The sequence below is a fragment of the Hemibagrus wyckioides genome, linkage group LG22, assembly GCF_019097595.1.
Source record: "Hemibagrus wyckioides isolate EC202008001 linkage group LG22, SWU_Hwy_1.0, whole genome shotgun sequence".
NCBI classification, from domain to species: Eukaryota; Metazoa; Chordata; class Actinopteri; order Siluriformes; family Bagridae; genus Hemibagrus; species Hemibagrus wyckioides.
In genome coordinates this window covers 11,246,962-11,259,300 of record NC_080731.1, presented here as the reverse complement: position 1 = coordinate 11,259,300, position 12,339 = coordinate 11,246,962, and the positions used below count along the sequence as shown (strand labels likewise).

The 12,339-nt window shown below is 40.8% G+C and overlaps 1 protein-coding gene across 4 annotated transcripts in view; it reads right to left on the bottom strand.

Moving 5' to 3' along the window:
* Positions 1 to 12,339, bottom strand: part of adgrv1 (adhesion G protein-coupled receptor V1) — a 123,927-nt gene that overhangs the window by 77,747 nt on the left and 33,841 nt on the right. For all 4 annotated transcript variants that reach the window (XM_058375379.1, XM_058375380.1, XM_058375381.1 and 1 more), the window contains 19 exons: positions 11,520 to 12,266; positions 10,266 to 10,639; positions 9,136 to 9,312; positions 8,281 to 8,461; positions 8,006 to 8,199; positions 7,750 to 7,879; positions 7,345 to 7,428; positions 6,153 to 6,292; positions 5,425 to 6,034; positions 5,112 to 5,327; positions 4,572 to 4,787; positions 4,242 to 4,486; positions 3,971 to 4,152; positions 3,073 to 3,881; positions 2,375 to 2,584; positions 1,371 to 1,501; positions 1,179 to 1,278; positions 869 to 1,048; positions 151 to 314 (listed from right to left, as the gene is read on the bottom strand). In XM_058375379.1, coding sequence (XP_058231362.1) covers positions 151 to 314; positions 869 to 1,048; positions 1,179 to 1,278; positions 1,371 to 1,501; positions 2,375 to 2,584; positions 3,073 to 3,881; positions 3,971 to 4,152; positions 4,242 to 4,486; positions 4,572 to 4,787; positions 5,112 to 5,327; positions 5,425 to 6,034; positions 6,153 to 6,292; positions 7,345 to 7,428; positions 7,750 to 7,879; positions 8,006 to 8,199; positions 8,281 to 8,461; positions 9,136 to 9,312; positions 10,266 to 10,639; positions 11,520 to 12,266 — 5,090 coding nt within the window. The remainder of the gene's footprint in view (positions 1 to 150; positions 315 to 868; positions 1,049 to 1,178; positions 1,279 to 1,370; positions 1,502 to 2,374; positions 2,585 to 3,072; positions 3,882 to 3,970; positions 4,153 to 4,241; positions 4,487 to 4,571; positions 4,788 to 5,111; positions 5,328 to 5,424; positions 6,035 to 6,152; positions 6,293 to 7,344; positions 7,429 to 7,749; positions 7,880 to 8,005; positions 8,200 to 8,280; positions 8,462 to 9,135; positions 9,313 to 10,265; positions 10,640 to 11,519; positions 12,267 to 12,339) is intronic.

Sequence of the window (12,339 nt, the reverse complement as noted above, 5' to 3'; positions counted from 1 at the left end):
GTGTTATTCGATTCACCTGTCAGTGCTCATAATGTGATGCCTGATCAGTGTATATAATCTAAAATCCTGTGACAAACCAATTTCCACCATTCGGTTGCTGTAATTTCAATGGAACTGAAACAATCGCCCCTGCTCCTGATTAACACTTACATCTATAATAGTGATTGGGATGGACACTGAGGTCTGGCCATCCTGCATGATTACAAAGCTGGAAACATGTTGAAAATCCTGACCAGGTTCTGCCAGAGCCCCTTCAGTCAGCCTCAGGTCCTGCAGGGAACCTTTCACTGTCTCATAGCTGATGTTTACTGATCCTGTGGAGTTCATATTAAATATCATTTTAATTCAGGCTGCATTTAAGACCTTAGTAACAAAAACATTTATATAAAGATTAAGAAAACTTGACATTGTTGACATTTATGTGCTTTTAAATGGAATTTTGTTGTTGCTTTATGTAGCACTATGTACTATGTAGCAGATAAAGGAATATTTAATCTATCTATCTATCTACAGTATATATACATATATACATATATATATATATATATATATATATATATATATATATATATATATATATATATATACTGATAAAATGGTAGTTAGTTAGTTAGTATGAAAGGAGCATAATGTGTACATGATACTAAGTGTCCTGCAATAACTTGTATTTACATTTAAAGAAATATTACAAAAAATATTCCAGTAGGTTATATATATTGATTTTATGTGATAAGCAACATCATAAGAAGAAGAATGACAACCTCTCATGAGAAGCAAAATCAAATGTAGGTGGACCTTCATATAAACCTCAACCTTTTTGAACATTAAACGTTTGAATGACTTTTGAAATTTCTTCATAAAGACTCACCTGAGGCTCCAAACTCTCTGTTTATATAAATCCTGAGCTTGATGTCTTTCTCATCTGTGGATATGTTGATGGAGGACGGAGCGATCTTCAGCATGCCGAATGGCTCGTCGCTGGCCGCTACACTGATCACTGACTCACGTCCTTCCGTGTCCAGAGCTGCCACACCTGTAGCTGTTACACCTGTGAGAGGTAAATGAAGTTAATCAGCTGTGACAAATGTACTCTAGCCAAAAAAACGATTGATATATTTAATAGTAGGTTCAGCAACAACATATTGTTTCATTTGCAGTTTAGCAATTCAGCATTTTACCCTTGGTCTGAATGTTAGAAAGGATAACTCTGTACTCCTCTCTTTCTTCAGGTGTGCCATCATCTAGCAGCTGCAGCACTATAGTGTCATTCAACATACGCTGTAGAGTGGAACAGAATACAGGACAAATCCAACAGTTAATAAAGCATTAATTACTGTCCTGCTGTATACGTTTTAGTAGATTCTTCTTACCTCGGTGAAGAACAGCACTCCAGAGGTTTCCACAAATGTCAGTGAGGATTGAGGACCTTCGATTCTCCATTCCACTGTGACATTCCCTATTGCAGGAGCTGTCCTTTGCACAAGTAATGGCACTTTCTCACCTGTTGTACCATAAAACATGGCTCTAAAGATGATGTTCTTTTCAATCGTTAGCATTAGTCTCAAAATGTTCTGACAGTTTATTACTTTATACCTTTATTATCACTTACATTATAGCAACTACAGTATAAATTCTTGTTTCCTTACCACCTTCTCTTTCATTCTTTTAATGAAATTAATACTAAAAAATTTACTATTAAATATTTACTATCCTGAAGACTTTTCCATGGTGACTGACATAAAGGAACAGCTTTATAAAGCACTGAAACTGCTCCAAAAAAGTTAAATGTCTACTTACAGAAAACTACAGCACTTTTGTTTAACCTATATACTGTATTTATGGTTTATAGTTTAGATTATGTGGATTATAGTTTTATAAAGTTTTTAGTTTTATGTGAATGAGTTGTTACTATATAATTAATAATTTATTACAATAATAATGCATTAATGTTAATGCATAATTAACGTATTAAGATATTAATAATGCATTAACATAAACCTGCAATTTGCCCAGAACCCAGCATTACTGTCAGAGCCTTCTGACCAATTAGAATCAAGAACTCTGCAGCAATGTGCTATAAGCTACAATACTGAGATCCATAAAGGGATATATCCGTGTTCCATCATGCATATTTAACAATTAATGACTTTCTTCCAATGTGCCAGCTGTTACAAGACTCTCCCTTCTCCTCTCACTATAACAGTCACTGGTCACTCTGAAGTGCTGAACTGCTACCTGATCATGCAGAAGTTTCAAATACCTATACATGCACCTACAGGATAGGTGAAAATTGATGAATAATGGATCATTCACAGATTAAAAGAATGTGTCACTTGAGCTCAAGGGTAAAAAGGTAAAAATGACCAGTACTCACCCTCTTTAACTATGACTGATCGAGAGGTTGGGTGGAAACCCACCAAGCCAGCTGCATGGTCATTGGCAAGAATGAGGATGGTGACGGTATCTGAACTGGGCAGGATACGACTGCCACCTTCAGTCCCTACTAATCCAATCTGCATGGTTTCATTGTCCTCTGGCTCAGCGTCGTCTGTGATGTAGAATTCAAGTGTTTTCTTCACATTACCTTGGAGGGGATGTAACACAGGAGATGTTGTGTTATTGAAAGCAATTCAGAATTTCTCTAAAGATGTTTTAGCTCTGACTTCATAATAGTGGCAAGTGGTTATTACAACAAAGTGGTACAGAAACAGATGAAGTCAAGATTTTCTCGTTGCAGCAAATAAAAAAACTGTCCCAGAAACACAGTCATTTCCTGCTTTGTTCATAGTGGAAAAGAAATTTAAACCATGGTTTCAAAAGTAACACAGATATATACTGGATATCCCCCATTTTACCTCAGATGAAGCTCTTCCTCAGAGTCACATGATGCAACCAAAACATTACATTTGTACTTGTACTTGTATTTGTAACTGAGATATATTAATTTTTCCATTCAATAAACCATAAGGGACGCAAACATTTGTACTGCACAGTAAATACTAAATCTAAATCAGATACTAATGATTTCAAATAATGAGGAATAAATGTAAGGGTATTGTTCTTTAGACCTACCTTCTGCAAAGATGAGAGTCTCCCCAGTGCCATTAAAATCAGCATTGGGCTTTGCAGTTCCACCAACATGCATCCACTCCACCGTAACACGGCCTAGACTGCCTCCAGTCCTTTCAATGACCAGCAGCACTCTAGTCCCCGGCTCCTCTCTAACCTCCAGATACAATCCGTTCTGAGTAGCACTGGGGTTGATACTGTATAGTTTAAACACCCCAAATGCATCACCATTCATTCCTATGGTCACTGTAGTGGTGTCTGGTTGTCTAATGGTGGGCAAGTGTTTCTCACCCACGGTCATATTAACCAGGCTAACCTTTAAAATTTGTATCATAAAACTCTCATCCATCTCTGGCAAAGAGTCTGTCAGAATTGGCACAGTGAGGTTGGCACTACTTGAGCCATCCAGCATGGTTGCTGTTTGTCCTATCATGGTTACATAGTCACTCCCGGCAGTCGCCTGTGAGCTGAAGAGAGAAGCAGCAGCAGTGGTATTTTTTATATAAGTGAGTGTTTGGGCAGCAGCGGAAAGCTGGTTTGTGGATGTGGTTACCCAGAAGCACGTCGCAGTGGAGGCATTAGTGAAAGAAAAGGCTTGGCAGGCACGTTCCCGAAGGCAGAAGGCTGCACAGGAATTCAGAGGGTCCCTGGCTGAGGTGATGTTGATAGGCCTTCGGATGGCACTAGAAGGTGCCCCGGGTAATGGGGAATCATAATAGATGAGGAAGTTATGGCCGTTTCTCTGGGCGTTGGTCACCACATCAATCTCAAATGTGCTGTACAGAATCTCTAGAAGACCAAAATTACCTCCACTGAAAAAGAAAAATGATCTATTAGGACCTTTTGATACAAATATTGTTTTATATCTTATTGCTTAAAACTAAAAAAGATTATCACACACCTTCTTCGTACAGTAATGTTGGCAATGTACACGCCTTCTAAAGGCTCTTGTACTCGATATACCGCTTGCTCAAAGTGCACTGTGCCATAGGGGTTGTCATTAGCAGGAACAATGATGTTGACCACATTTTCAACACCGATGCTTCCACCATTTGTGGCACCAGTAAGCTCTACCTTAATAATCTAAAACATAGATTTATTATTAAATCATTAGATCTTTACAAAGCATCCTTAAATCCTTAACACTTCCTAGCTGATAAATCAGTACTTACCTCTTCGATTTCTGGCACGTCATCAGCCAAAACCTCTACTTTTAGTGTCTTAATAGTTTCACCTGGAGCAAAGCTGACCTCTCCAGACAAAGGTTGAAGGTCACCTGTTGCAGGTCTGCCATTTATGGTAGCATGCCATTTGACACTAACATAACCTATAGTCCCAGCATTCCTCACAATGGGCAAGGACACTTCAAAAGCATTCACCATTGGCTCCTCTACAGTAATTGGTGCAGCCTGAAAAACTGAGCAACATGAACAAGATCAAGTTATCAAACCTATGAAGAAATTCTAATCAATGCCAACATGACTTTGGACATTGCAACTAACCAAATGAGCCGTATGGATCATCAGAAGGAAGGATAGTGATGATTGACTGAGTGAGCACTCCCAGGAAAGCCCCCCCAGTGGTCTGGTTAAGAAGCTCAATGCGGAAGGTTTCCTCCAATTCAGGAATCACGTCGTTGATAATAAGGATAGGGACTGGTTTACTGCTCTCTCCTTCCAGAAGGACTACATCAGACGAGGCCACACTATAGTCCTCACCTACAGGTAGAGTCAGTAGTCATAATTTAAACCATGGTTTCAAAAAAATAAAGTCAAGCTCTGAGTAAATTTGTAAACAAAACATAATGGCGTAACACTGTGATTTCCCTTAAGCCTCTATTTTGCTGTGTGACATAAGCAGGAAAGAAGTATTTTCCATCTTTAAACACAACAAAGTGTAATATCCATTTTGTTATATTATATTGTCTAGGCCCATAATTAAAAAGCACACTGGTTATATTTAAAGTTGTAGTCCTACAGCGGTAGCAGTTGCTTTGGCATTTACAACATGTAGCTGTTCTTTCTTGTTTGTTTATTACTTACCGACTCGTGCAGTCATGGGTACAGCTCGGAACTTCACTGACACATCTGCAAAAATCCCCCCGATGCGTGTTACATTTATGATGGGTCCTACATAGTACTCAGGGATGCTTACTGCTGGAGATGAGAGCTGGAGCACACCAAAGGCATCATCACTGGCCTCAATAATGACCTGAGCCACTGAGACATTTCTCAGACCAAGTTGAGGTGACAGAGCAACTGAAGAAACCAAGAATAAATATTATGATTGTTCATCATAGCTTAAAATCATAGCCACTGAGCAACGTACATGCATCAAAAGACAGTTCCTTCTCACCTGGTCGTATCTGTGCACCTTCCACCAATGTGACACTGCTAAGTTCGACGAACACAGACTCGGCCCTCTCAGGTTCCTTGTCATCCAGAATCCTGACAGTCACATTCGCTTCACTCTGATTGGCCAAAAATGTTACTGACTCCAAAATGGGAACAAAATCACTCCCAGCACTTGCCCTGCCCACGCCCGGTGTGGAGAAGGGAACTGGATCTGTATCACTCAGTGTCCTGTAGGTCACTCGCACCCTTCCCAGCAGTCCTTTCCTCCTTTGTATTGTCAAAATAACCACAGTGTCTGCTTCTGCCACTCTGATTGGCCTGCTACGTTCTGAGAACAAGAACAGCCCATAGGGATCATCACTAGCCAGCACAGTCAGCGTGGAAACAGTCTGGCTCCCAAGCCGTCCATGAGAAACGTTTAACAGACGGATTTTAAAACTCTTATCCAGTTCAGGTATATCGTCTTCGGAAATATGTAGGAAAACGTTTCCAGTGGTTTGTCCTACGGTGAAGTCCAAGCTGCCAGATCTATAGATAAGCTCTCCTTCTGAGTCTGCATCTGCTTGCCAGTATAAAGTGACATTGGAGAGAGTGCCAAAAGTACGGATAACCTGAGAAGGAATGAAAACAGGTCTAATATTAGTATTGTGAGCTATGGACAAACCAAACTCTGGTTGAAAATGATTTTCTATAATGTTGTGTGATTATTTTAACATAAGGAGGCCTGACCCGTAGCGTTACATTACTCCGGCCTTCTTCTGGCTCAGTTCCGTTCACTGAGATAGAATCATCGCTGAACTGGAAGACCCCATGAGCCTCGTCGGAAGCAGAAATGGTCACAGTGATGTGCGATGCAAGTCCCAAGTTGGCTTTAAAGGTAAAAAACCAAAACAATATTATTACCATTCAAGATAAATCTTTCAAACTGGAAAGTGACTATCGAACTAGTTTAAGAGTAATAATGAACAGCTAGCACATACCAGTACCAAAAATGTTAGGAATTGTGCACAATGCACAATGTTGTGTGTGCAACTATTCACATAAATATTGACAGCTCAGTAAATCAGACCCGAACGTATCTTTCCCAATGCCAGCCATTGGCACCAAGATAAACAGAGCACAATATATGTGTTTTGAAACAAGGCCCTATGGGAAAAATGAACCTCCTGACATTTTCAATAAACCACTCACCACTGCTGCTATCCTCTCAATATAATGGATATTTGCTTTTCCCACATTTTTTCCTCTGAGTGCTCATTGGCCTTAGTGCAATGTAAATAGCGAAGCAGACACTAGTCTTGGACTCGCAGGAGGCCACTAAACCCCAAAGTCCAAAAAAGATTGTTTTATTTGGGCATCGACGTGGACAAGGACTCCAAACATTTGCAGCTCATAATCTGGAATTTACAAACTAAGAGCAGGAAAGCTGTTCGATACTGTCCAGAAAATAAACCATAAATGCACTAAACAGCAAATTAGCATAAACCCTAACTGGGCTTTTGTCAAAACACATAAATACAGTTACATGGCTTACTTTGAGGCAGGGTTTACTGAAAAGAATGAATGGTAGACATTTGGAAAAAGACAACTGTAACACTGTTGATTTCAATAAACATGGTCACAACCTGGGAACAAACTGAGTAAACAAAATCCCTTCTAAACACTCAAAAGAACAGTGTTCATTGTATTCAAGTTTATGTTTACTTCTCAATGCATGAAATCAGACATTTCTGACATCAGGGCTGTATTTTTTTGACAGTGCATGCACAATTTGCTGGAAAATTGTTCGTTTGGTTAAAGTCTTGAAAACGTATGTCATATTTTTGCACTTGTACCATGATGACTGTAATAGAGCCCTCAGAGTTGGTCTAAATTTCATTTCAGATTTTAGAGGAACATTAAACAGAGACAGGGACCTTACCCGGGTGATAGTGAAAGGGTGGAAGGAAGAAATCAGTGTCACTCTCTCCACTTCCACTGTCCCCACTTCCAAAGAACAGGTCCACTTAATCAGCACACAGCAACCAGAAGCACACAGGATTCACACAGAATGTAAATGGAATCACACAAAGAACAGAGGATCAAATTTCCATAATCATGTTCAGACAACATGAATGGAATATGCACAACAGCAAAGTTCATGGGAAATGACCAGGGCAGCACATGAGATAGCTCTGAAAATGGAAGATTAGCAAATAGTTTTTTAAATCATGCAAAGAATGTAGAGAAATCCTATTAATAAGACTAGGAGACTTATAACTATTCAGTCCTATTATGTGAGTGATAGATGATGTGTAATGAAAGCTTGGGTTGTGAGGTCTCTTACCTCCTCCCTGTGGGTTGTACAGTTCCACTCTAAAGACTTTGTCCAGCTCTGGCACTGAGTTATCGATGATAGTCATGTTGATATATTTGAGTCTTTCACCTGGCAAAAAATCCAGCAACCCCTCTGCATTCTGCCCCAGAAAAAATTTTTTTACAGACACAAATTAATGTAAGGTTTTCTGTTTCTTTCCCATACAAAAAGAGCAACAAATCAATCAACTTCATGTGAATTGAATTTCGTCTCACATGCCGATTACCTCATAGTCCCTTGAGTCGATAGCAGTGACTGGGGTTGTGCGATAGGCCACTAACACTCTTCCCAGCAGGCCCTGCGCTCTGGCCACTGGTAGACTGACCACACCAGCTTCTTCTTGCACAGTTATACGGGCCTCCTCAAGAGCTGGTCTGATCATTGCCTGAGTGATAGGAGTAGTCTGGAACTGCAGCAGACCTAAGACAGACAGACCAGTAAATGCATACAAAGTCTAATATGTAAAAAAATAATAGCAAATATAAGTATAGACATGCGTACCATAAGGATGGTCACTGGCCTTGATGGTAACGTTATTGATGGCATTGTCAGGATCGATGCTGGCTCCACTGGTTGGGGTAGAACCTGGTTTCCCGTCTCCTGATTGGGCTGAGACCAGTCTGACTTGGAAATACTCATCAAACTCTGGAAGATCATCATCTATTACCTGCAGGTTCAGAACCTGTGATATCCAGAAGAGTGACGTGAGGTCTGAGAGTTTCACGGCTAATCCTATCATTTGGCTCAAACAGTGTTGAATGTGTTTTCAACAGAAACAGAGGCTAGAACGTGGGATGCAACAAAAAAGTTTTTACTTAGTTTGAGTTTTTACAATCGAGAACATGTTTATTAACAGGACGGAATTGCAGGATGCATACCGGATCCTCTGTAACTCTGTGGTCATGGTCACACTGGCTTAAATTAGGCTACATTTTTGCTCAGGGCTTTCAGGCCAGAGGTGCCGGTTCATATTTACCCCCTTGTGCTTTAAACCATGCCCACTTCAGCTTTAAATACCGACACAGATATCTGGAGCACTAAGCAAATCCAAACACAGATACAGATAGTAGTCTTACACCCCTGCATCCTGTAACTTTACCACTACAAATGAACCCATGACAAGAACAGGCTTTTTCAGCTCAACTCCCCACTAGATGGAGCTAAATGCTTACAACCTGGCTGAAATACAACATCAATCACAAAACTGATGAACATTAAATTATATGCTACGACATCGACAACTTTGTAAGACCTCATTGACCTCTGCTTCAGACATGGAGCATGCTCAGTGCAGCGTTTCCCCAACAGGAGATCCCCTGCTCATTAATAATGAACAATTGACATCAGTCATGTTACCTCAGAGCGCTGGCCTGGGAGGAAGAAGATGGAGCCTGAGGGTTTGGCAAAGTCTGAGACATTGGGTGCCCTTGCAGGAGAATCGAGCTGTGTCACAGTGTAGTTTACATAGACAGAGTCCAGAGCACCACGTGTGCGTTCTACTATGCAGGAAACAGTGGAGCCCTCCTCAGATATCTGATGATAAGATAAGACAGAAAGTTAGACAGTATCCTGAGTACTCCAGTTTATTTGAAACATTAATTCAATTCAATTCAAGATGATTTGTAAAAGGTTTTGTTGATAGACATGCTCATGAAGCAGCTTAACCATAATGAGCAAGGACAGTGTTAAGGAATATCTATGATAAGAAAAAACTCCTCAAGACGACATTATCTGTACCTGGATTGTTGAACCTGTCTGTCAGAAGAGATCTACATAAGATTTTAGACAATATTTCTGTTATACTTTTATTTGAATTCACAAATCAAGATACTCGGTCCTTGTGGCTTAGCTGATTATGCTACAAAACTTCTAATTGCTTTCTGGTGCCAGTTCAACCTACTCTCATGTCTTTTCAAAAATCTATCCTGATGCAATATGCAAAGTAGAGTAGGCTGTAGCTCAAGTACACCAAAAAATGTTCTAATAGTGCTGTGAAAGTAGCTATGCGTCTGTGTTACTGAAAGCATCGGAAGGCCACATGCCATAGTGTCGCTTCTGTTAGTAAGCGAGAAGTAGTCCTTGTAAAGGAATGCTGTCCAGGCCTGCCATCTGTCCTGTTAATCGAATCAGCCATCGGAGATGCCATGAGTCCAATCTAAAGAGACCAATGTGAACTCCTTCCAACCAGGCGTGAAGACAAATCAAATATACATGAGGACATGCGCTCACAACCAGGGGGGTCGCATTACATGCTTTCTAGGGAGCCAAACCAAACACTGACGAACCAGCAAGGACTATTTAATCAACTAATTCTCTGGGATGCTAAGAATGGATACTGTAGACAAGACGCAGTGGGACGGTCGTTACGTCAGGCAAAGACAAAATATATATAAGGGAGAGATTGTTTTTCCAAGACATTAAATGTTGGTGTATGAATATTATGGTAAATAAGGTTGTTTGAGTACAGTAATGCACTGCATGCTTACATCAGGAATACACGCTCCAGTGAAGCCAAACAGCCCGTTGGCATTGTCGCTCTTCATAATCCTGATCCTGGCAGTGGGACGAGGCATGGGCAGCCGAGCTCCACCGTGAACCGCCACCAGCTGCAGGTAAAAGACCTCCTCTCCCTCTTCTTCCCGGTCATCGCGTGTTTCCACGACAAATGATTTGAGCTTTTCTCCCTGCCAGTATTCTAAATATCCAGCCACATTACGGAAGTCAGTCTTCGCAGGCTGGCCATGAAGCTCGTGGATTTCTGATTGGTTGAGACGTACGGAGTAGAGACGCACATCCTGCAGCAGACCTGTGAAGAGCTGGCGGCCGTCAGGGTCAGAGCCGACTCTCACAGGAGCTGCATCTGGAGCAAGTCAAAGAAAGACACATCTGTAGGATTACTAGTGGTATCAGGTTTAGTTTATAGTATAAAATGCAATCAAAGGCACACTTAGATTGCATTAGATAGATACAAATATAGGTAAAATTGAAAGGCTTAAATCTTGGCCTAACAGCCTCTGGTATTAATGTAAGATATGATATTTCTTGGCTTTCACAGTGATCGTACAAATTGAAGAAATATGCTTCAGCGAGCGCTAACAAAACACTTCTACAAAGCCTGAGACCATTCATTAAGCTATTAACCCAATACAATGTCAAATATGCTTTTTACATGTCTATCCACTTGATTGAAACTAGCAAATGAAATGTCAAGAAAGTCTCCAAAGGAACCTTCACTGTATTACAAAAGCCACATTGTTTTCCATTACTTGACAGGATGACCACTAGCTGCTTTCATCAGTGTCTAACAATGTCCAGTAGCACTCGCATACTCACTCAAGCATAAAAGCACTGTGAAATTTCAGACAATAGCACCAGATTTGAACAACAGACTCTTGCCAGATGTGGACCACAGGCACTGGGAGAAGCTAAACAACACTTGTTATGACTGACTAGCAGACATGTCTCACAAAAATAAAGTATAAAGCGGTGAGGAGTAAAATAATACTGATTGGTGGTGTTAAATTCCAAGGACACGTTTGGAAATAATACCGTATGTTGAAAGACTTTAGATGTTGGATATGCTAAAAAAAGACATCATTCTCTTTTTCGGCTGCTGCTCCATGCCAATTTTGAGCAAATTGCATGAAGACGAATGAAACACTACAAGAGTCCTAATCACCATGGGATAGAACATTGTTTAGTACTAGATCCTAACCTTAAAACAGACCCAGTTTACACACCATTCATAATGGCTTCTCCTTTGAGACTCTTGATTCCTCCAGGCATTGGGTTCCCATCCAAATAAAACCCAATAATTCCGTCTTCCACTGCAATGATGACATGAACCCATACATTATCTTCCACGAATTTCATTGCTGTGGCTCTTGCCACTTGGGTGCTGTTAGAGCCTATGGTTGTGTAATGAAGCATCACACTAACATGAGACTCGTTTGTCTGGACTTTTACACCGTAATACATAGTTCCATTGCCATTTCCCTTTGAAACAATAAACCCATCCGTGTTGGGTCTGGGCATTAGCCAGGCTGAGAATGTGAAATTAGCTAGTTTGCGAGGAATATCTTCAGGCTGAGTTTTAGGACTAATGCTTCCATAACTTCCAGGGATGCCAGAAAAGAAAAAGGCATCCGTTCCAGAATGGTGCCTCCTCGCATGGGGTTGGAGCTTGACAGCTTCAGGGAATGTGGCCATCAAGATAAAGTCCTGCATCGGTGGTAGACCTTGTGGGAAGGTTTCAGATAGGATCTCCCATGATACGCGGACATCTCCGAAAGTTCCCTGCAGGCGGAGGATAGTGAAGGACGTAACTGAAGATGTGTCATCCACAGATAGGACGTCTTCGGCTACCTCTTGGTCCAGGTTGTCCTTGTCTATGGCAAACACCCCGAAAGGGTCATCGTTGAAAGGGATGAGGACAGAAGCGTTGAGGTCTTTCATAGCTAGTTTGCCGCCTTCACCAGGATATCCACCTGTGGAACAAGAAGTGAAATACTGTGACTGTATAAACAGTATGACAAAGGAAGCAATAACATATGCTAAGAA